This window comes from Pongo pygmaeus, chromosome 1 (genome assembly GCF_028885625.2).
Source record: "Pongo pygmaeus isolate AG05252 chromosome 1, NHGRI_mPonPyg2-v2.0_pri, whole genome shotgun sequence".
Classification (NCBI taxonomy): Eukaryota; Metazoa; Chordata; class Mammalia; order Primates; family Hominidae; genus Pongo; species Pongo pygmaeus.
Window position 1 is genome coordinate 108,742,692 of NC_072373.2, and position 18,361 is coordinate 108,761,052.

Here is an 18,361-nt window from a genome sequence, read left to right on the forward strand (position 1 = left end):
CAAGAGACTTTGAGATTAGAGACAAAGGAATTTATTATTCATAGCACAGCAAGTAGCATGAGCATCATGTTTATATTAGTTCTCCTTGCCTCCTCCCAAGTCCAATGCAGAGGACTCGTAGATACTTGCATAGGCCATGGGTTGCTTCACAACAGAGGAACACTTATGGAACCCACAGCTTGGGGAACTTGCCATTTTACAACAAGTTGAAGAAAGCGTGTTCTTTATCTGAGTGAAGATAGTACCTCATCCCTCAATATTTCTTGCTGCAAGCACAGTCCTGAAAAATAGCCCAAGTAAAGAGCAGTCAGGGATTTGCAATCTTGGCATACCTAGCAAGATGTGAAGGAGCATGAGAGACTGACCCATGGAGGAGTGCTTCTTTTTAAAGTCCTCCAATTGCTTCCCATTGCATTGCTTTGCATCTCACCATATGGTTCCTCCAAAAATCATTTATACCCAGGTAAAGCCTCAAAAGAGTTTTCTCTCCCACCCCCATGCCCTGGCTTCTCTCACTCATAGTATATACATAGTATTCTGGGTTGGAAAAGGAATCTGGCAATGGATGTGCTCACTAGAAGCACAGGCTCGAGAATGGTTATTAGGGCTATATTTCCTTGAGCCAGCAGTATTGCATAAAAGAATATTCATTGGAACCAAGACTGCTTGAGTTTGAATACTCAAACTGCTACTTTCTCCTAGCATAACCTTGGGCAAGTTATTTAACCTCTCTATACCTCATTTCCCTCATCTGTAAAATATGGATAGTAAAAATATCTGCTTCATAAAGTTGCTGTGATTAAACACGTAAAGCAGTTACAGAAGTGCCTGACATACAGTAAGTGTTCAATACATGTTAGCACTTATTGTGGTGGTTATTATCATCCTGGGCCAGCTAACCAATTTTGGAATAATCTGCTTGTATTTCATCAGGCAGTGATAATGGTCTGCTGACATTGGGAACTCTGCCTTCAATATTTAAGTTATTCTAGGACTAAGTTAAAATGTGAACTATTCAGATTGGAGGTGGGAGTGAAAAAAATTTAAATAAAATAAAATGTGAACCAGAAAAGTGGTGGAGGAGGGCAGGCATACTCTGGTCTTTCTAGGCAAATTAACTTAATCACAGTCTAGGTTTATTAATTTAAATGCTTTTAAATGGTGATAGGTAGGGAGCTAAGGGGCAGACTCTTAATGTAGGTACAGGTTATAGGTACTGTATTGAAGTATAGCACCACTTGGAGGTGTTCTCATTCATTGCTGAACTTAACTACTTCTCTTTTATAGTGAATGTGGTGGAGGCACTTCAGGAATTCTGGCAGATGAAGCAGTCCCGTGGTGCTGACTTAAAGAATGGGGCTCTAGTGGTTTATGAGATGGTTCCCTCCAACAGCCCTCCTTATGTCTGCTATGTCACCCTGCCTGGGGGAAGTTGCTTTGGGAGTTTCCAGGTAAGAGTTGTGAGGTGGCAGTAGCAAAGGTAAATGCTTAGATGTTAGTAACGGCTTTCTCCACCACTTTGGCCATTAAACTGCCTGAAATCATATATTTGAGGACCTAAAGCAATTCTGGGAAAATTATTCTGGCAAGCATCTGAGGCCAATTTGACCATAGTAGAACCTCAGTAGCATGCTTTCCTTTCAAAAACTCAAACCCATTTTGAATCTGAGCAGTAATGAATGTCCCCTTGCTCAGTATATCCGACTACCAGCATCCAACCCATGTTCCAATCTGGCTTCAGTTATTGCATTCCAACTTTCTTCCATCTCTTATTGAGGATATAGAACAATATTCCTTGCCTCCAGTACTTTTTCATAGGCAATTACTGAAGAAAGCAATGTTGGAGGTCTCTAAGAGGTCAAATCGGAGGGACTATGTATGGTGGAAACAGTACTCATCTAAGAGTTAGGAGATCCAAATTCATATTCTTCTAAATATCAATGGGGCAAATCTCTGGGCCTCACTTTTCCCATCTATAACATGAAGGAGATAGGTTAGATTATTTCTAAAGTCTTTTCTATTACTAACATTCTACAATTATGTGAAATACCTATGATGATGAAAAGAATGGTTGCCATTATGGGGTAGTAGTGAAAAATTATGGACTAGTATGAATATTCTCATCAAAGATGGATTTTTTACATTGCAGACAGGGAGGCAGCCTTCTGAAATGTCAACTTAAAAGTCTGAAATGGAATTTAGCGAAAATAATAAACACCTTTGTTCTGTTTTTCATATGGTTTGCGTAACCCTTAGACAAGGTTAAAGGCCCTACTGTGTGTCTGCATAGCACCTTGAACTTCCCCTATCATATCACTTATTACAACATATCATAATTGTTTGTCTCTCCTAGTGGACTATGTTCCATAGAGGCAAAGATAGTGTCTGTCTTCTTTCTTGTTAAATCCCTACCACCCATCTTAGTGCCTAGCAGATAGTAGGCAAATAATATGTCTGTTGCATGAATGAGTGCCATTGCAGCTTAGCTTCTGCCTCAAACAGAAGCAGTCCTAAGGAAGCTTCATTTCAAATCAGGTGATGAAATTTTTTCCCGTAGAGCTTCAGTCATTTCAGGCCGGGCACAGTGGCTCACACCTGTAAATCCCAGCACTCTGGGAGGCCGAGGCAGGTGGATCACGAGGTCAGGAGTTTGAGACCAGCCTGACCAACATGGTGAAACCCCGTCTCTACTAAAAATACAAAAATTAACTGGGTGTGGTGGTGCATGCCTGTAATCCCAGCTACTTAGGAGGCTGAGCCAGGAGAATTGCTTGAACTCCGGAGGCTGAGATTGCAGTGATCCGAGATTGCACCACGGCACTCTAGCCTGGGCAACAGAGCGAGACTCTGGCTCAAAAAAAAAAAAAAAAAAAAAAAAAGAACTTCAATCATTTCAGAGAAATAAATATATATCCAAGATGACAAATGTTTATGCTTTCACTTGTTTTTTTTGTTTTTTTTTTTTTGAGATGGAGTCTTGCTCTGTCACCCAGACTAGAGTGCAGTGGTACGATCTTGGCTCACTGCAACCTCTGCCTCCTGGGCTCAAGTGATTCTCCTGCATCACCTTCCCCAGTAGCTAGGACTACAGGCGCATGCCACCACCCCTGGCTAATTTTTTTTTTTTTTTTTTTTGGTATTTTTAGTAGAGACAGGGTTTCACCATGTTAGCCAGGATGGTCTCAATCTCCTGACCTTGTAATCCACCCGCCTTGGCCTCCCAAAGTGCTGGGATTACAAGTGTGAGCCACCGCACCCAGCCTATGCTTTCACTTCTAAGAGAATAAGATCTTTCCTTCTTCTTTTTTTTTTTTTTTTTTTTGAGATAGAGTCTCGCTCTGTTGCCCAGGCTGGAGTACAACGGCCCGATCTCAGCTCACTGCAACCTCTGCCTCCCGGGTTGAAGCGATTCTCCCTGCCTCAGCCTCCCAAGTAGCTGGGAATACAGGCACCTGCCACCACGCCCAGCTAATTTTTTGTATTTTTAGTAGAGACGGGCTTTCGCCTTGTTGGCCAGGCTGGTCTCGAACTCCTGACCTCAAGCAATCCGCCCACCTCGGCCTCCCAAGGTGCTGGAATTACAGGCGTGAGCCACCGTGCCTGGCTGATCTTTCCTTCTTCTTCCCACCTCATTACATTATTGAATGACTTGAAAATTTTATGACGATGCCCATAACTGAAACATTATAGTAATTTGATTTCTGTTATTTTTGGAAAGAGTAGAATTGTCTTTCTTGGCCTTTTAGCCTAAACTTTTTTTTTTTTTTTGAGACAGAGTCTTGCTCTGTCGCCCAGGCTGGAGTGCAGTGGTGTGATCTCGGCTTACTGTAACCGCCACATCCCAGGTTCAAGCAATTCTCCCTGCCTCTGCCTCCCGCCACCACACCCAGCTAATTTTTGTATTTTTGTATTATTTTGCCATGTTGGCCAGGCTGGTCTTGAACTCCTGACCTCAGGTGATCTGCCTGCCTCAGCTTCCCAAAGTGCTGGGATTACAGGTATGAGCCACCTCGTCCAGCTTTTTTTTTTTTTTCTTTCTTGAGACAGGGCCTCACTCTGTCACCCAAACTGAAGTACAGTGGCACAATCATGGCTCACTGCAGCCTTAACTTTGTGGGCTCAAGTGATCCTCCCACCTCAGCCTCCCGAATAGCTGGGGCCGCAGGTATGTGCCACCATGCCTGGCTAATTTATGTATTTTTGGTAGATATGGAGTTTTGCCATGTTTCCTAGGCTGGTCGCAAACTCCTGAGCTCAAGCAGTCCTTTCACCTCAGCCTCCCAAAGTGCTGGGATTACAGGTGTGAGCCACCTCGCCTGGCCAGGGGCAGGGTGCAATAACTGAAGCTAGATTAGAACATGGGCTGGGTGTTGATAGTCTGATATACTGAGCAAGGGCATGTCCATAACTGCTCAAATTCAAGATGGGTTTGAGTTTATACCTCTTTATCCATTTTGGCAGGTGAAATTTCTCCCACTGGTTTTCTTCACAGATGACTTTTTAAGCAACAGCACTATAGAGCAGGCCAGCAAGCTAGTAACAGACAAATAGAAACAGACCAATTGAAGCACTGGGAAGACTTAGGACTTACTTACCAAGCTTCATATGTTGTCTCAGAGAGCCTGTCAGTTAATACAAATTAGGAATTATTGATAGTAGGGATGCTTAAGTACTAAACACATCCTGGTCTACTTATTTATTGTTTTTTTAAGACAGAGTTGTGCTCTGTTGCCCAGGCTGGAGTGTAGTGGCACAATCATAGCTCACTGCAGCCTTGACTCCTGGGCTCAAGTGATCCTTCCACCTCAACCTCCTGATTAGCTGGGACCACAGGTGTGCACCACAACCATGCCCAGCTAATTTTTAAATTTTTTGTAGAGTTGGCATCTCACTATGTTGCCCAGGCTGGTCTCAAACTCCTGGCCTCAAGTGATCCTCCCACCTTAGCCTCCCAAAGTGCTGGGATTACAGGCATGAGCCACCATGCCCAATCCCTGGTCTACTTTTTATTTTAAGTTTTCTTTTAGAGACAGAGTCTCACTCTGTCACCCAGGCTGGAGTGTAGTGGTGTGATCATAATTCACTGCAGCCTGGAACTCCTGGCTCAAGTGATCCTTCTGCCTCAGCCTCCTGAGTAGCTGGGACTACAGGCATGTGTCACCATGCCTGGCTAATTTTTTCTTTTTTTTTTTTTCTGGTAGAGACAGGGGTCTTGCTATGTTGCCCAGGTTAGTCTTGAATTCCTGGGCTCAAACGATCCTCCTGCCTTGGCCTCCCAAAGTGCTGGGATTACAAGTGTGAGCCACCAAGCCCGGCCTTGGTCTACTTTTAAAAACTGCAACATCACTTTCTTCCTTTCCTCTAATTACTCATAAATGACATAGGGCAAAGAGGCCTTTGAGACAGCCAATAACGATGAATTATAAAGGAATACTATGGTGGCTAGAGATCTGAAGTTGAATAATTTTGAGACTTTTGCAGATCAGACTTGTTCTATGATACCTATGTTGGATACAATATAAAAACATGAATTAATTTTTATTTTTCTCCTTCTTAAGTAAGCTTTCCTTCCCTTAGTTACTCCTCTCCTCTTTGTTTCCACTGGGGGGAAAAAAAGAAGTCTATAAATTCCTCCTTCAGACTTAAACCCTTCTCAGGGATAGCTCCTTTGGCTCACTACATTATCTGAGAAAATGCCTGCTCACAGCTAAAAATGAAGTCCAAGATTCCAAGATGGGTGCTTCTGATAGAGACCAGTGGCCTCCTCTGTAGAAGCAGCCTAGACACAGCTTTGGTTCTAATCTTGGGTTATCTAGAGGAATCCAAAAAACCTTACCTGTCTGCAGAACAAGATACAGATTTCTATTAAGCCGGCCAGAATCTGACTTTTGAGTAATTAATTCTGTCGACAATTTAAACAGGGGTATTTTTCAGGTTCAGTGATTATATGCTGACTTAAGCAGCCTTCCTCATTCTGCATTCAGTTTGGTATGAGCTACAGCCCTCTCCCAGTTCCTTAATGACTTCAGGATGTTGAATCAAAATTATGTTTCCAAACATCCCAACCACTTTACCATAAAAACCTTGGGAGAGTGTGTTGAACACAACTGATTTATCCAAAGAGTGTCCAAGTGTTTTCTATCTGAAGTGTTTCCCTCCCACTGTTCCTTCATCTCTCTCATATGCACAAATACACATATTCTCACTCTTTCTCCCCTGCCTAGTTTTGCCCCACAAAAGCTGAGGCCCGGAGGAGTGCTGCAAAGATTGCGCTAATGAATTCTGTGTTTAATGAACATCCTTCCCGAAGAATCACTGATGAGTTTATCGAGAAGAGTGTCTCTGAGGCCCTGGCATCTTTCAATGTAAGTTGTATGGAGCTGGAAGGAAGGAGAGTGGGAGATGGGAGAACTGGCTGCTTGGGAAGTCGTAAATTACTGTGAAACAGAGCATGAATTCTTGTTTTCTTTCTGGTCCACCTCTCTGTTCTTTTGGTTTATTCTCTGTCAGTCTATTGTGTCATGTGCTCCACCTGTCTCAGTCTCTAATTCTGTATCTGTGTTTATGTGTTTTTTGTTGTTTTGTCTCTTTCATTGTGTCTCTTTGGTATCTAGACACCTTTAATTGCAGATTTATGGAATTGTACAGCTATTCCAAAATGAAAATTGAGCTTGAATTTTGCTTTTGCTAATTTGGGTTAAGACCTTAGTTTCTGCAGTTCTTTTTTTATGACTGTTTTTTATTGTCACTTGTCTCCTGCCTCCATTACTTCATCTTATTGATTAAGAAGCCTTTTATAACAAAACGTCTTTTTAGGAACAAGGAGGATAATTTATTTACTCTATTTATTTACAACTGTTCTTTCAAATGATGATGATAAGAATAACCATAATTATCCAGGCGCGGTGGCTCACGCCTGTAATCCCAGCACTTTGGGAGGCTGAGGCAGGCAGATCACGAAGTCAGGAGATCGAGACCATCCTGGTTAACACGGTGAAACCCCATCTCTACTAAAAATAAAAAAAATTAGCCGGGCGTGGTGGGGGGCGCCTGTAGTCCCAGCTACTCAGGAGCCTGAGGCAGGAGAGGCTTGAACCCGGGAGGCGGAGTTTGTAGTGAGCCGAGATTGCGCCACTGCACTCCAGCCTGGGCGACAGAGTGAGACTCCATCTCAAAAAAGAAGAATAACCATAATTAATCCTAATTGAGTATTTACCTTGTGGCAAGGAGTGTTCTAGGGGATTTATATGCATTTTACCTCATTTGATCATCACAACAATCTTATGAGGTATAAGTACTATTATTACCCCTATTTTACAGATGAGGAGACTAAAAACACAGAAGTGAAGTGTTGCTTAACATGATATAGCTAGTAAGTGGTCACGCCAAGATTAGAACCCCAGTTGACTTAATTTAGTTACATCTTAGAAATTAACACTGCCATCTTCCTTCCTCTGCACAAATTCATTGATAGTCAGACCAAGTATCTGTTCTATTTGCATTTAATTAAGATGTAATTACAGGCTGGGTGCAGTGGCTCATGCCTGTAATCCTAGCACTTTGGGAGGCTGAGGCAGGCGGATCATCTGAGACCAGGAGTTTGAAACCAGCCTGGCTAACATGGCAAAATCCCATCTCTACTAAAAATACAAAAGTTAGCTGGGCGCAGTGGTGGGCGCCTGTAATCCCAGCTACTCGGGAGGCTGAGGCAGGAGAATTGCTTGAACCTGGGAGGCAGAGGTTGCAGTGAGCTGAGATTGTGCCATTGCACTCCAGCCTGGGTGACAGAGCAAGACTCCGCCTCAAAAAAAAAAAGATGTAATTACATATACTAAATTACTTCAGTTATCTGCTTTGTGGGTTAGTTGTTGAATACTTTATTGAAAGTTGGTTTCCCTCTGTTATTTAGGACTCAGCTGTTTTTCTCCCATTATTCTTTGCCCCAGTCAACAGCATCTGCAGGGAATGAAAACATTTTTATATTAATCCAAACCAAATAAAAAAAGAAAAAGCCAGCTAAAATTTTTTGGAAAGTACATTTGCTACTTTTAGGTCACCTAATGGTATTATAAAATGAAACAGGGCCAGGCGCAATGGCTCATGCTTGTAATCTTAGCACATTGTGGAGTGGATGCCAGTAGATCACTTGAGGTCAGGAGTTCGAGACCAGCCTGGCCAACATGGCAAAATCCCATTTCTACTAAAAATAGAAAAATTGGCCAGGCACGGTGGCTCATGCCTGTAATCCCAGCATTTTCAGAGGCTGAGGCGGGCAGATCACGAGGTCAAGAGATCGAGACCATCTGGCTGACATGGTGAAACCCCGTCTCTACTAAAAAAAAAAAAAAAAAAAAAGAAAAAAAAATTAGCCAGGTGTGGTGGTGTGCGCCTGTAGTCCCAGCTACTCGGGAGGCTGAGGCAGGAGAATCACTTGAACCTGGAAGGCAGAGGTTGCAGTGAGCCGAGATCATGCCATTGCACTCTAGCCTGGTGACACAGCGAGACTGTGTCTCAAAAAAAAAAAAAAAAAAAAGAAAAAGAAAAAAAAGAAATATTGTGGCACATGCCTGTAATGCCAGCTACTAAGGAGGCTGAAGAATGAGACTCGCTTGAAGCTGGGAGATGGAGGTGCAGTGAGCTGAGATCATTCCATTGCACGCCATCCTGGGCAACAACGTGAGACCCTGTCTCAAAAAAAAAAAAAAAAAAGAAAGAAAAGGAAAGGAAAAAAAAAGAAACTGTGGATTATGGAAAGTAGGATGTGCAGTATTTATCTGATCATGGGCTCTAAATTCATTGTTGGTGTGGTGGCTCACGCCTGTAATCCCAGCACTTTAGGAGGCTGAGGTGGGCGGATTGTCTGAGGTCAGGAGTTCAAGACCAGGCTGGCCAACATGGTGAAACCCCGCCTCTACTAAAAATATAAAAATTAGCTGGGTGTGGTGGCGGGCGCCTGTAATTCGAGCTATTTGGGAAGCTGAGGCAGGAGACTCACTTGAACCAGGAGGCGGAGGTTGCAGTGAGCCGAGATTGTGCTATTGCACTCCAGCTTAGAGTGACAAGAGCAAAATTCTGTCTCAAAAAATAAATAACTAAATTCATTGTTATTGAAATTATGGTTCTAGGCCAGGTGTGGTGGCTCACGCCTGTAATCCTAGCACTTTGGGGGACTGAGGCGGGCAGATCACTTGAGCTCAGGAGTTGGAGACCAGCCTGGGCAGCATGGCGAAACTCCATCTCTACAAAAAAACACAAACAATTATCTGGGTATGAGGGCACGCGTCTTGTAGTCCCAGCTATTTGGGGGTCTGAGACAGGAGTATCACTTGAGTGAGGAGGTCAAGGCTGCAGTGAGCCAAGATTGCACTACTGCACTCCAGCCTCGGTGACAAAGTGAGACCCTGTCTCAAAAAAAAAAAAAAAAAAAAGAAAAGAAAAAAGAAAGCAATTATGGTTTCTGGCTGGGCGCTGAGGTTCATGCCTGTAATCCCAGCACTTTGGAAGGCTGAGGTGAGCAGATCACCTGAGGTCAGGAGTTCGAGACCAGACTGGCCAACGTGTCAAAACCCCATCTCTACTAAAAAATACAAAAATTAGCCAGGCATGGTTGTGCACACCTGTAGTCCCAGCTACATGGGAGGCTGAGGTAGGAAAATTGCTTGAACCCAGGAGATGGAGGTTGCAGTGAACCGAGATCGCACCACTGCACTCTGGCCTGGGCGACAGAGTGAGACTTCATCTCAAAAAAAAAAAAAATTATGGTTCCATAGTCTTCCTTTGGGATCTGTGTGGGATTGGTTCTAGGATCTCTCGAGGACACCTAAACCCAAGGATGCTCAAGTCCTTCATATAAAATAGCACAGTACAGCCTGGGCAACATAAGGAGACTTCATCTCTACAAAAAAATAATAAAATAATTAGCCGAGTATGGAGGCACTTGACTGTGATCCCAGCTACTTGGGAGGCTGAGGCAAGAGGATCACTTGATCCCGGGGAGGTTGAGGCTGCAGTGACCATCCACTGTATTCTAGCCAGGGTGACAGACAGAATGAGACACAGTCTCAAAAAAAAAAAAAAAGTACAGTATTTACATATAACCTATGCACATCCTCCTGAATGAATGCTCTAAATCATCTCTAGAGTACTTATAATACCTAATACAATGTAAATGCTGGGCCAGTCACAGTGGCTCACGCCTGTAATCCCAGCACTTTGGAAGGCCAAGGCAGGCAGATCACCTAAGGTCAGGGGTTCAGGACCAGCCTGGCCAACATGGTGAAACCCCGTCTCTACTAAAAATAAAAAAATTAGCCGGGCGTGGTGGCGCATGCCTATAGTCCTAGCTACCCTGCAGGCTGAGGCAGGAGAATCACTTGAACCCAGGAGGCGGAGGTTGCAGTGAGCCAAGATCGCACCACTGCACTCCATCCTGGGCGACAGAGCGACAGAGTGAGACTCCGTCTCAAAAAATAAATAAATAAATTTTTATTTTTAATTTAAAATTTTATTTAATTCTCAAAACAATCATTTAAGGTAGCTCTATGATTATTCCCATCTTACAGAAGAGGAAACTGCAGAACAGAGAAGTTAAGTGACTTTACCAAGGCCACGCTATTTGTAGGAGCTTCAGTCCATGCTCTTAACTTCTATGCTGTATTGGTTTTTTTTACATACTAGGCTTGAATGCAGGACAGTGTGTCTTAATTCTAACCCTGCAGGGTTACATAACCAATAGAAGACACAATAGGCCAATGTCCAGGAGACCACACTGCTACCCAGAATTTCCACACTTATACCACATTTCAGAAAGTCAGTACAAGAATGTAAAATATTTCATTAATAATGTTTATACTGACTACAGTTGAAAAATAATATTTTGAACATATTGGGTTAAATAAGATATATTATTAAAATGAATTTTACTTGTGTTTTTTTTTTTTTTGAGACAGAGTCTCGCTCTGTTGTCCAGGATGGAGTGCAGTAGCCCGATCTCTGCAATCTCCGCCTCCCAGGTTCAAGTGATTCTCCTGCCTCAGCCTCCTGAGTAGCTGGGATTTACAGGCACCCACTACCATGCCCGGCTAATTTTTGTATTTTTAGTAGAGACAGGGTTTCACCATGTTGGCCAGGCTGGTCTCAAACTCCTGACCTCAAGTGATCCGCCCACCTTGGCCTCCCAAAGTGCTGGGATTACAGGCATGAGCCACTGCACCTGGACTTACCTCTTTATTTTTACTTTAATGTGGCAGACAGGAAATTTTAAATTAAATATGTGGCTTGCATTATATTTCTACTGGACAGTACTGCTTGAGATGATAATCCTGGTTGAAAATCTATTTGTCTTTTCTGTTCCTCTACTACCAAGGCAACAGGGAGGAAGCTGACAACCCAAATACAGGGATTGGTGCCTTCCGATTCATGCTGGAATCCAACAAGGGCAAATCAATGTTGGAGTTCCAGGTACTTTCCCATGTACTTCCCTGGCTCTAATAACATGGGTCAGCCTGCTACTGTAATATATAATGGCTCCTACTAATTCCTAACCCATTGATACTGGAAAGGAAAGAAGGTTGTTACACTGTTTTTCAAAAATAAATACCTTCCTGGCTGGGCATGGTGGCTCACGCCTGTAATCCCAGCGCTTTGGGAGGCTGAGGCGGGTGGATCACTTGAGGCCAGGAGTTTGAGACCAGCCTGGCCAGCATGGCAAAGCCCCGTTTCTACTAAAAATACAAAAATTAGCTATGATGGCACATGCCTGTAATCCCAGCTACTTGGGAGGCTGAAGCACAAGAATTGCTTGAACCCAGGAAGCAGAGGTTGCAGTGAGCTGAGATTGTGCCACTACACTCCAGCCTGGGTGACAGAGCAAGACTCTGTCTCAAATAAGTAAGTAAGTAAATAAATAAATAAACAAATAAATAAATATTTTTCTTCCCCAAAGGCCTATCAGAGTTAGTGATGATAGATGATTCTACAAATCCATTTTGTAAAAGGTTTCCCATGTAATTCTCATGCAACCTCCCAATATAAAATCACTGTCCTGGTACTTCCTATCCTCTTCCCCCAGGAGCTAATGACAGTTTTTCAACTGCTACACTGGAATGGCAGCCTTAAGGCCATGAGGGAACGACAATGCTCTCGGCAGGTAAGAGATTTTATGAGTGGGGGCGAATGAGGGGAGCACAATCTGTCAGTGGACTCTTTTGAGGTGGTTACTATGTTAGAAATAAGGTCTATTGTGACCTATGGTTGTGAATATTGAAAGCCTTACCTAAGTACCCTCTTCATTCCTATAATCTTTCCTATTTAAATATTAGCTGTGATTCTTTTGTCTGTCTTGCTTCCCATACCAGGAAGTTTCCTTTAAGAATCTCCTTGTTTTAGGTCTCTAAAGCTGAGTTCTTAGTCCCAGTTGGGTAAGTGTGGTATGATATGAACCTTTACCTTCTCAATGATGTTCACATTCCCCTCCCCTACCAGGAGGTGTTGGCTCATTATTCGCACCGGGCCCTGGATGATGATATTCGCCACCAAATGGCCTTGGACTGGGTGAGCCGGGAGCAGAGTGTGCCAGGGGCACTGTCTAGAGAGCTGGCCTCTACTGAGCGGGAGCTGGATGAAGCCCGACTGGCAGGCAAGGAGCTGCGCTTCCACAAGGAGAAGAAAGATATTCTTGTGCTGGCTGCTGGGCAGTTGGGCAATATGCATTCTTCCAACTGCTAGGCATCCACCCACATAACTCCCCAGCCTTTCCACGGCCTTTTTTTTATGTCTCCTTTCTAAGATTTAGGATGATTTTTTGTATATACTTTCTCAATTTTATACTTTAAAAAATATATATATGTGTATAAATTCTACACCTAGATTCCTATTTGCTAAGAGATCCCTTTTCTTACTTCCAGTTTTTGGATGTAGTTTTATTTGAAACATCTTCAATCCACTTTACAACAAAGAGCAGGTTGTCTTTGAAGCTTTGTTAGCTCTTAAACTTCCAGATTAACTGTGTAGTCATTTCAGCAGCACTAAAAGATTAACTCTAGTGTTCATGTCTCCTTCTTTTCAAATATCAGGTAACTTGAATAAGGATTATGTGCCCCACCCTTACTCTCATTCCTGCTTCCTCTTGGACTCAAACAGGGTATGAGTATGAAGATTTTGCCTTTAGTTCTTGAACTGAACCTGCTTGCTATCCCTTTCCTCCCCACCACTACCTTATTCCTTTTCTGCCTCCAAATTGCCACTTTGTTTTGAGGCTTCCTTCCCTACCTTATTATTCTGAAGGAAGTAGAGATCTTGCTTCTGACCACTCCTAAGAAACTGCCCAGGGACAAGATAAATTACAAACAATTCATGGGAGTTTACTACCTAAGTTGCTTCTAGGGCATATGTATACCATACTAGTAGTCTAGATTTCCGGATATACTCTACAGTAGATGGGGGTTATGGTTGAAACTGATTCTCTTTCAGTATTCCCTCTGCACATCTCCCCTACTCACTCAGCTTAGTTAAACCCTGAGTTTGGACCTTCCTGCCTGCAGCTATTAGTAGAAGGTAAAACGTATTTCCATATTTCCCTTCACCTAACATTTTATTTTTTGGAAGCGTTATCAGTCCTATTTGGTTAGTGAGAACCATGTTCCCCTTATTCCCGCTAAGTTGCTGCTGTTTACTACCTTAGATTCTCATTTGTTTTCTCTTTCTTTCCTCTTCTTCTACATTAATTATTAGAACATGAGTTGATCAGGAAAATTAAATGAGACTTTAGTATTTTGGCACTTCCTAAGTGACACCTTGGGAGACTGCAGGAAGGGAAAGAGAATCAATGATTAGTTATTTGTGTGTGTGTGTGTGGTTTTTTTGTCTTTGAAGACAGAGTCTCACACTTTTGCCCAGGCTGGAGTGCAGTGGCGCGATCTCGGCTCACTGCAACCTCCGCCTCCCGGGTTCAAGCGATTCTCTTGCCTCAGCTTCCCGCGTAGCTGGGATTACAGGCACACGCCACAACGCCTGGCTAATTTTTATATTTTTAGTAGAGACAGGGTTTCACCATGTTGGCCAGGCTGTTCTTGAACTCCTGACATCAGGTAATCCACCCGCCTCAGCCTCCCAAAGTGCTGGGATTACAGGCATGAGGCACTGAGCCTGGACTATTTGTGTGTTTTTTGTTTTTTTTTTTGAGATGGAGTCTTGCTCTGTCACCTAGGCTAGAGTGCAGTGGTGCGATCTCGGCTCACTGCAACCTCTGCCTCCCAGGTTCACACCATTCTCCTGCCTCAGCCTCCCGAGTAGCTGGGACTACAGGTGCCCGCCACCACGCCCGGCTAATTTTTTGTATTTTTAGTAGAGACGGGGTTTCACCATGTTAGCCAGGACGGTCTCCATCTCCTGACCTCGTGATCCACCTGCCCCGGCCTCCCAAACTATTTCTGTGTTTTTCTTTTTTTTTTTTTTTTGAGACGGAGTCTCGCTCTGTTGCCCAGGCTGGAGTGCAGTGGCGCTATCTCGGCTTACTGCAAGCTCCGCCTCCCGGGTTCACGCCACTCTCCTGCCTCAGCCTCCTTAGTAGCTGGGACTACAGGTGCCTGCCACCATGCCTGGCTAATTTTTTTGTATTTTTAGTAGAGACAGGGTTTCACCGTGTTAGACAGGATGGTCTCGATCTCCCGACCTCGTGATCCGCCCGCCTCGGCCTCCCAAAGTGCTGGGATTACAGGCGTGAGCCACCGCACCTGGCACTATTTGTGTTTTTAACACCATTCTCCCCCACTTCTCTCCTGGGTGACATAAGAGAGAAATAACCTGTAGTACAGTAACTAAAGTATTCTCCTTTCAGAGAATTTTTTTGGACATCTCTAATATGTATTTCCCCCTTGTCTCTGTGATCTCTTATTTATACTATATTATTGTCCCATGTACTTTCTAAACTGAGCTTGGAACATTTAGTATTCCTGCAATTGGACTTTCCACTTAACAATTATACAGACTTTGCTTTTAGAAATAGATTAGGTTCCAGACAGAAAGTTCAAGTGTAACAACAACAGTAAAAATAGATTATGAAACAGGCCATAATTGGCTCTTTTGGATTTGATAGCGGCAAGATGAAAGGCAACTTTCTTGCTTTTGAAATCATGTTGGATAAGAGGTAAGGAATCCAGCTACAATTTTATTAGTGCTTGAAACGAGCTTCCTTGAATTCTCCAGGCCCTATCATTTTTTTTCTTACTAATCAGAAAAGAGCTGGGGTAGAAGCCCCATGTTTGTATTCCATGAAACATGTCGGGTTGGAGTAAAGGCAAAAATAGCTAGACATACCAGGTGTGTCTGTTTGTATTGATATTTATAAGCTGGCACTCATCAACACTCCTGTTTCTCCTTTCTCTGGGAAGTGTGGGTTAAGGGGTGTGAGTTGTGAGAAGAATTGCCCTCGTACCTCCTGGATTTATTATTTTTCTCAAATACCAACCAGTAAGATCCCAAATAACTTGAGAAAAATTGTTTCCTGATCTGTCCCCTTCTGGTGTCAAAGATTTTACTCATCTTCTTAGTACATTCTATGTATATGTATAATTTTATACAATTAAAAATAGATTTTTGTCTAGTGAGCCAGACTGACTCTTTCTTGAGACCTATATATTAGAGAAGTGAAGGGGTGGGCTGCCCCTCCACACCTGTGGGCATTTCTCACTAGGTGGAACGAGAGACTTGGAAAAGAAAGAGACACAGAGACGAAGTATAGAGAAAGAAAAGTGGGCCCAGGGGACCAGCGTTCAGTATACGGAGGATCCACGCCGGCCTCTGAGTTCCCTTAGTATTTATTGATCATTATTGGGCGTTTCCCAGAGAGGGGGATGTGGCAGGATCATAGGATAATAGTGGAGAGAAGGTCAGCAGGTAAACACGTGAACAAAGGTCTCTGCATCATAAACAAGGTAAAGAATTAAGTGTTGTGCTTTGGATATGTATACACATAAACATCTCAATGCCTTAAAAAGCAGTATTGCTGCCCGCATGTCCCACCTCCAGCCCTAAGGCGGTTTTCCCCTATCTCAGTATACGGAATATACAATGAGGTTTTACACCGAGACATTCCATTGCCCAGGGACAAGCAGGAGACAGATGCCTTCCTCTTGTCTCAACTGCAAGGAGGTGTTCCTTCCTCTTTTACTAATCCTCCTCAGCACAGACCCTTTACGGGTGTCGGGCTGGGGGATGGTCAGGTCTTTCCCTTCCCACAAGGCCATATCTCAGGCTATCACGTGGGGAGAAACCTTGGACAATACCTGGCTTTCCTTGGCAGAGGTCCCTGCGGCCTTCCGAAGTGTTTTGTGTCTCTGGGTACTTGAGATTAGGGAGTGGTGATGACTCTTAACAAGCATGCTGCCTTCAAGCATTTGTTTAACAAAGCACACCCTGCATAGCCCTTAATCCATTTAACCCTGAGTTGACACAGCACGTCTTAGGGAGCACAGGGTTGGGGGTAGGGTTACAGATTAACAGTATCTCAAGGCAGAAGAATTTTTGTTAGTACAGAACAAAATGGAGTCTCCTATGTCTACTTCTTTCTACACAGACACAGTAACAATCTGATCTCTCTTTCTTTTCCCCACAAGAAGCTCTGAAACATCCCTGTTCTTTTACATATATACTAAATAAGAATTTTTAGGCCAGGCACGGTGGCTCACGCCTGTAATCCCAGCATTTTGGGAGGCCGAGGCGGGTGGATCACAAGGTCAGGAGTTCGAGACCAGCCTGGCCACCATGGTGAAACCCCATCTCTACTAAAAAAATTAAAAATTAGCTGGGCATGGTGGTGGGCGCCTGTAATCCCAGCTACTTGGGAGGCTGAAGCAGGAGAATCGCCTGAACCCAGGAGGTGGAGGTTGCAGTGAGCCGAGACTGAGTGATTGCACTCCAGCCTGGACATCAGGGCGAGACTCCGTCTCAAAAAAAAAAAAAAAAAAAAATTATTAGCATTTTTGGGGTGGTAGAAATGATTGCACAAGGCAGCCTGCCTCCCTTTCTGCAGACATTTAACCTGGAGTTTGTTCTTGGCCCTTTCTCCTCAAGCTCTACCTACTCCCACTGGCAATCTCACCCATTATGGTGACTTGAACTCCACTATACACATGACTCTCAAATCTATTTCTTCCTCCCCAACCTGTTTTAAGCTTTTACATTTACTTTCCACATACTTGACACGGCCATCTGAATATGACAAAAGCACTTTGAAATATATCCAAAATAAAAAACATTTCTCCATACTCATTCCTCTTTGACTCTCTAGATCTATTATTCGAATTATTATTATTATTATCATTATTTTTGAGACGAAGTCTTGCTCTTGTCCCCCAGGCTGTAGTGAAATGGCGCAATCTTGGCTCACTGCAACCTCCGCCTCCTGGGTTCAAGCGATTCTCCTGCCTCAGCCTTCTGAGTAGCTGGGATTATAGGCGCCCGCCACCACGCCTGGCTAATTTTTGTATTTTTAGTAGAGACAGAGTTTCACCATGTTGGCCAGGCTGGTCTCGAACTCCTGATCTCAGGTGATCCACCTGCCTCGGCCTCCCAAAGCGCTGGGATTACAGGCATGTGCCACCACGCCCGGCCGATCTATTATTATAATTATTATCTACACTGTTACCTAAGCCACACACCTCAGATCCACCCTCAACTCTTCTCTACCATAATGTAATCAGTCACTTACTGTTGTGTCTACCTCCTAATATGTTGTTGTTTTTGAGAGGGAGTTTTGCTCTTGTTGCCCAGGCTGGAGTACACTGGTGCAGTATCAGCTCACTGCATCCTCTGCCTCTCGGGTTCAAGAGAGTCTCCTGCCTCAGCCTCCCAAGTAGCTGGGATTACAGGCACCCACTACCACACCTGGCAAATTTTTTTATTTTTAATAGAGATGGGGTTTTACCATGTTGGCCAGGCTGGTCTTGAACTCCCGACCTCAGGTGATCCGCCCGCCTCAACCTCCCAAAGTGCTGGGATTACAGGTGTGAGCCACTGCGCCTGGCATACCTCCTAATATGTTTTGTCCATATTTACTGCCTGAGTTTAGGTTTGGTCCTTTCTCATCTCTAGACTGGATCACTACAATAGCTTCCTAGCTGGTCTTCACCTCCTCCATACTACTGTCATATTTCTTTATAAAATACTTATGACTGTGACACTCCCTTGCTTAAGCCACCATTGAACTATCTTTCCCTTTAGCAGCATTTCCCAAAGTTTTTTTTTTTTAATTTTTTTTGAGACAGGGTCTCACTCTAATGAGCAGGCCAGAATGCAGTGGCGTGATTTTGGCTCACTGCAGCCTCCGCCTCCCAGGCTCAAGGAATCCTCCCACCTCAACCTC

At 43.7% G+C, this 18,361-nt stretch overlaps 2 protein-coding genes across 3 annotated transcripts in view; both read left to right on the forward strand.

Annotated features, from left to right (window-relative positions):
- LIX1L (limb and CNS expressed 1 like) overlaps window positions 1-15,605 on the forward strand; it is a 28,293-nt gene extending 12,688 nt beyond the window's left edge. Inside the window, exons 2-6 of one of the 2 annotated variants that reach the window (XM_054453097.2) lie at window positions 1,288-1,451; window positions 6,225-6,365; window positions 11,365-11,460; window positions 12,071-12,148; window positions 12,484-15,605. In XM_054453097.2, coding sequence (XP_054309072.1) covers window positions 1,288-1,451; window positions 6,225-6,365; window positions 11,365-11,460; window positions 12,071-12,148; window positions 12,484-12,726 — 722 coding nt within the window. In that variant the 3' untranslated portion in view covers window positions 12,727-15,605. The remainder of the gene's footprint in view (window positions 1-1,287; window positions 1,452-6,224; window positions 6,366-11,364; window positions 11,461-12,070; window positions 12,149-12,483) is intronic. The other variant, XM_054453108.2, reaches the window with a different exon arrangement.
- Window positions 1-18,361, forward strand: part of LOC129015142 (neuroblastoma breakpoint family member 11-like) — a 2,260,169-nt gene that overhangs the window by 1,793,549 nt on the left and 448,259 nt on the right.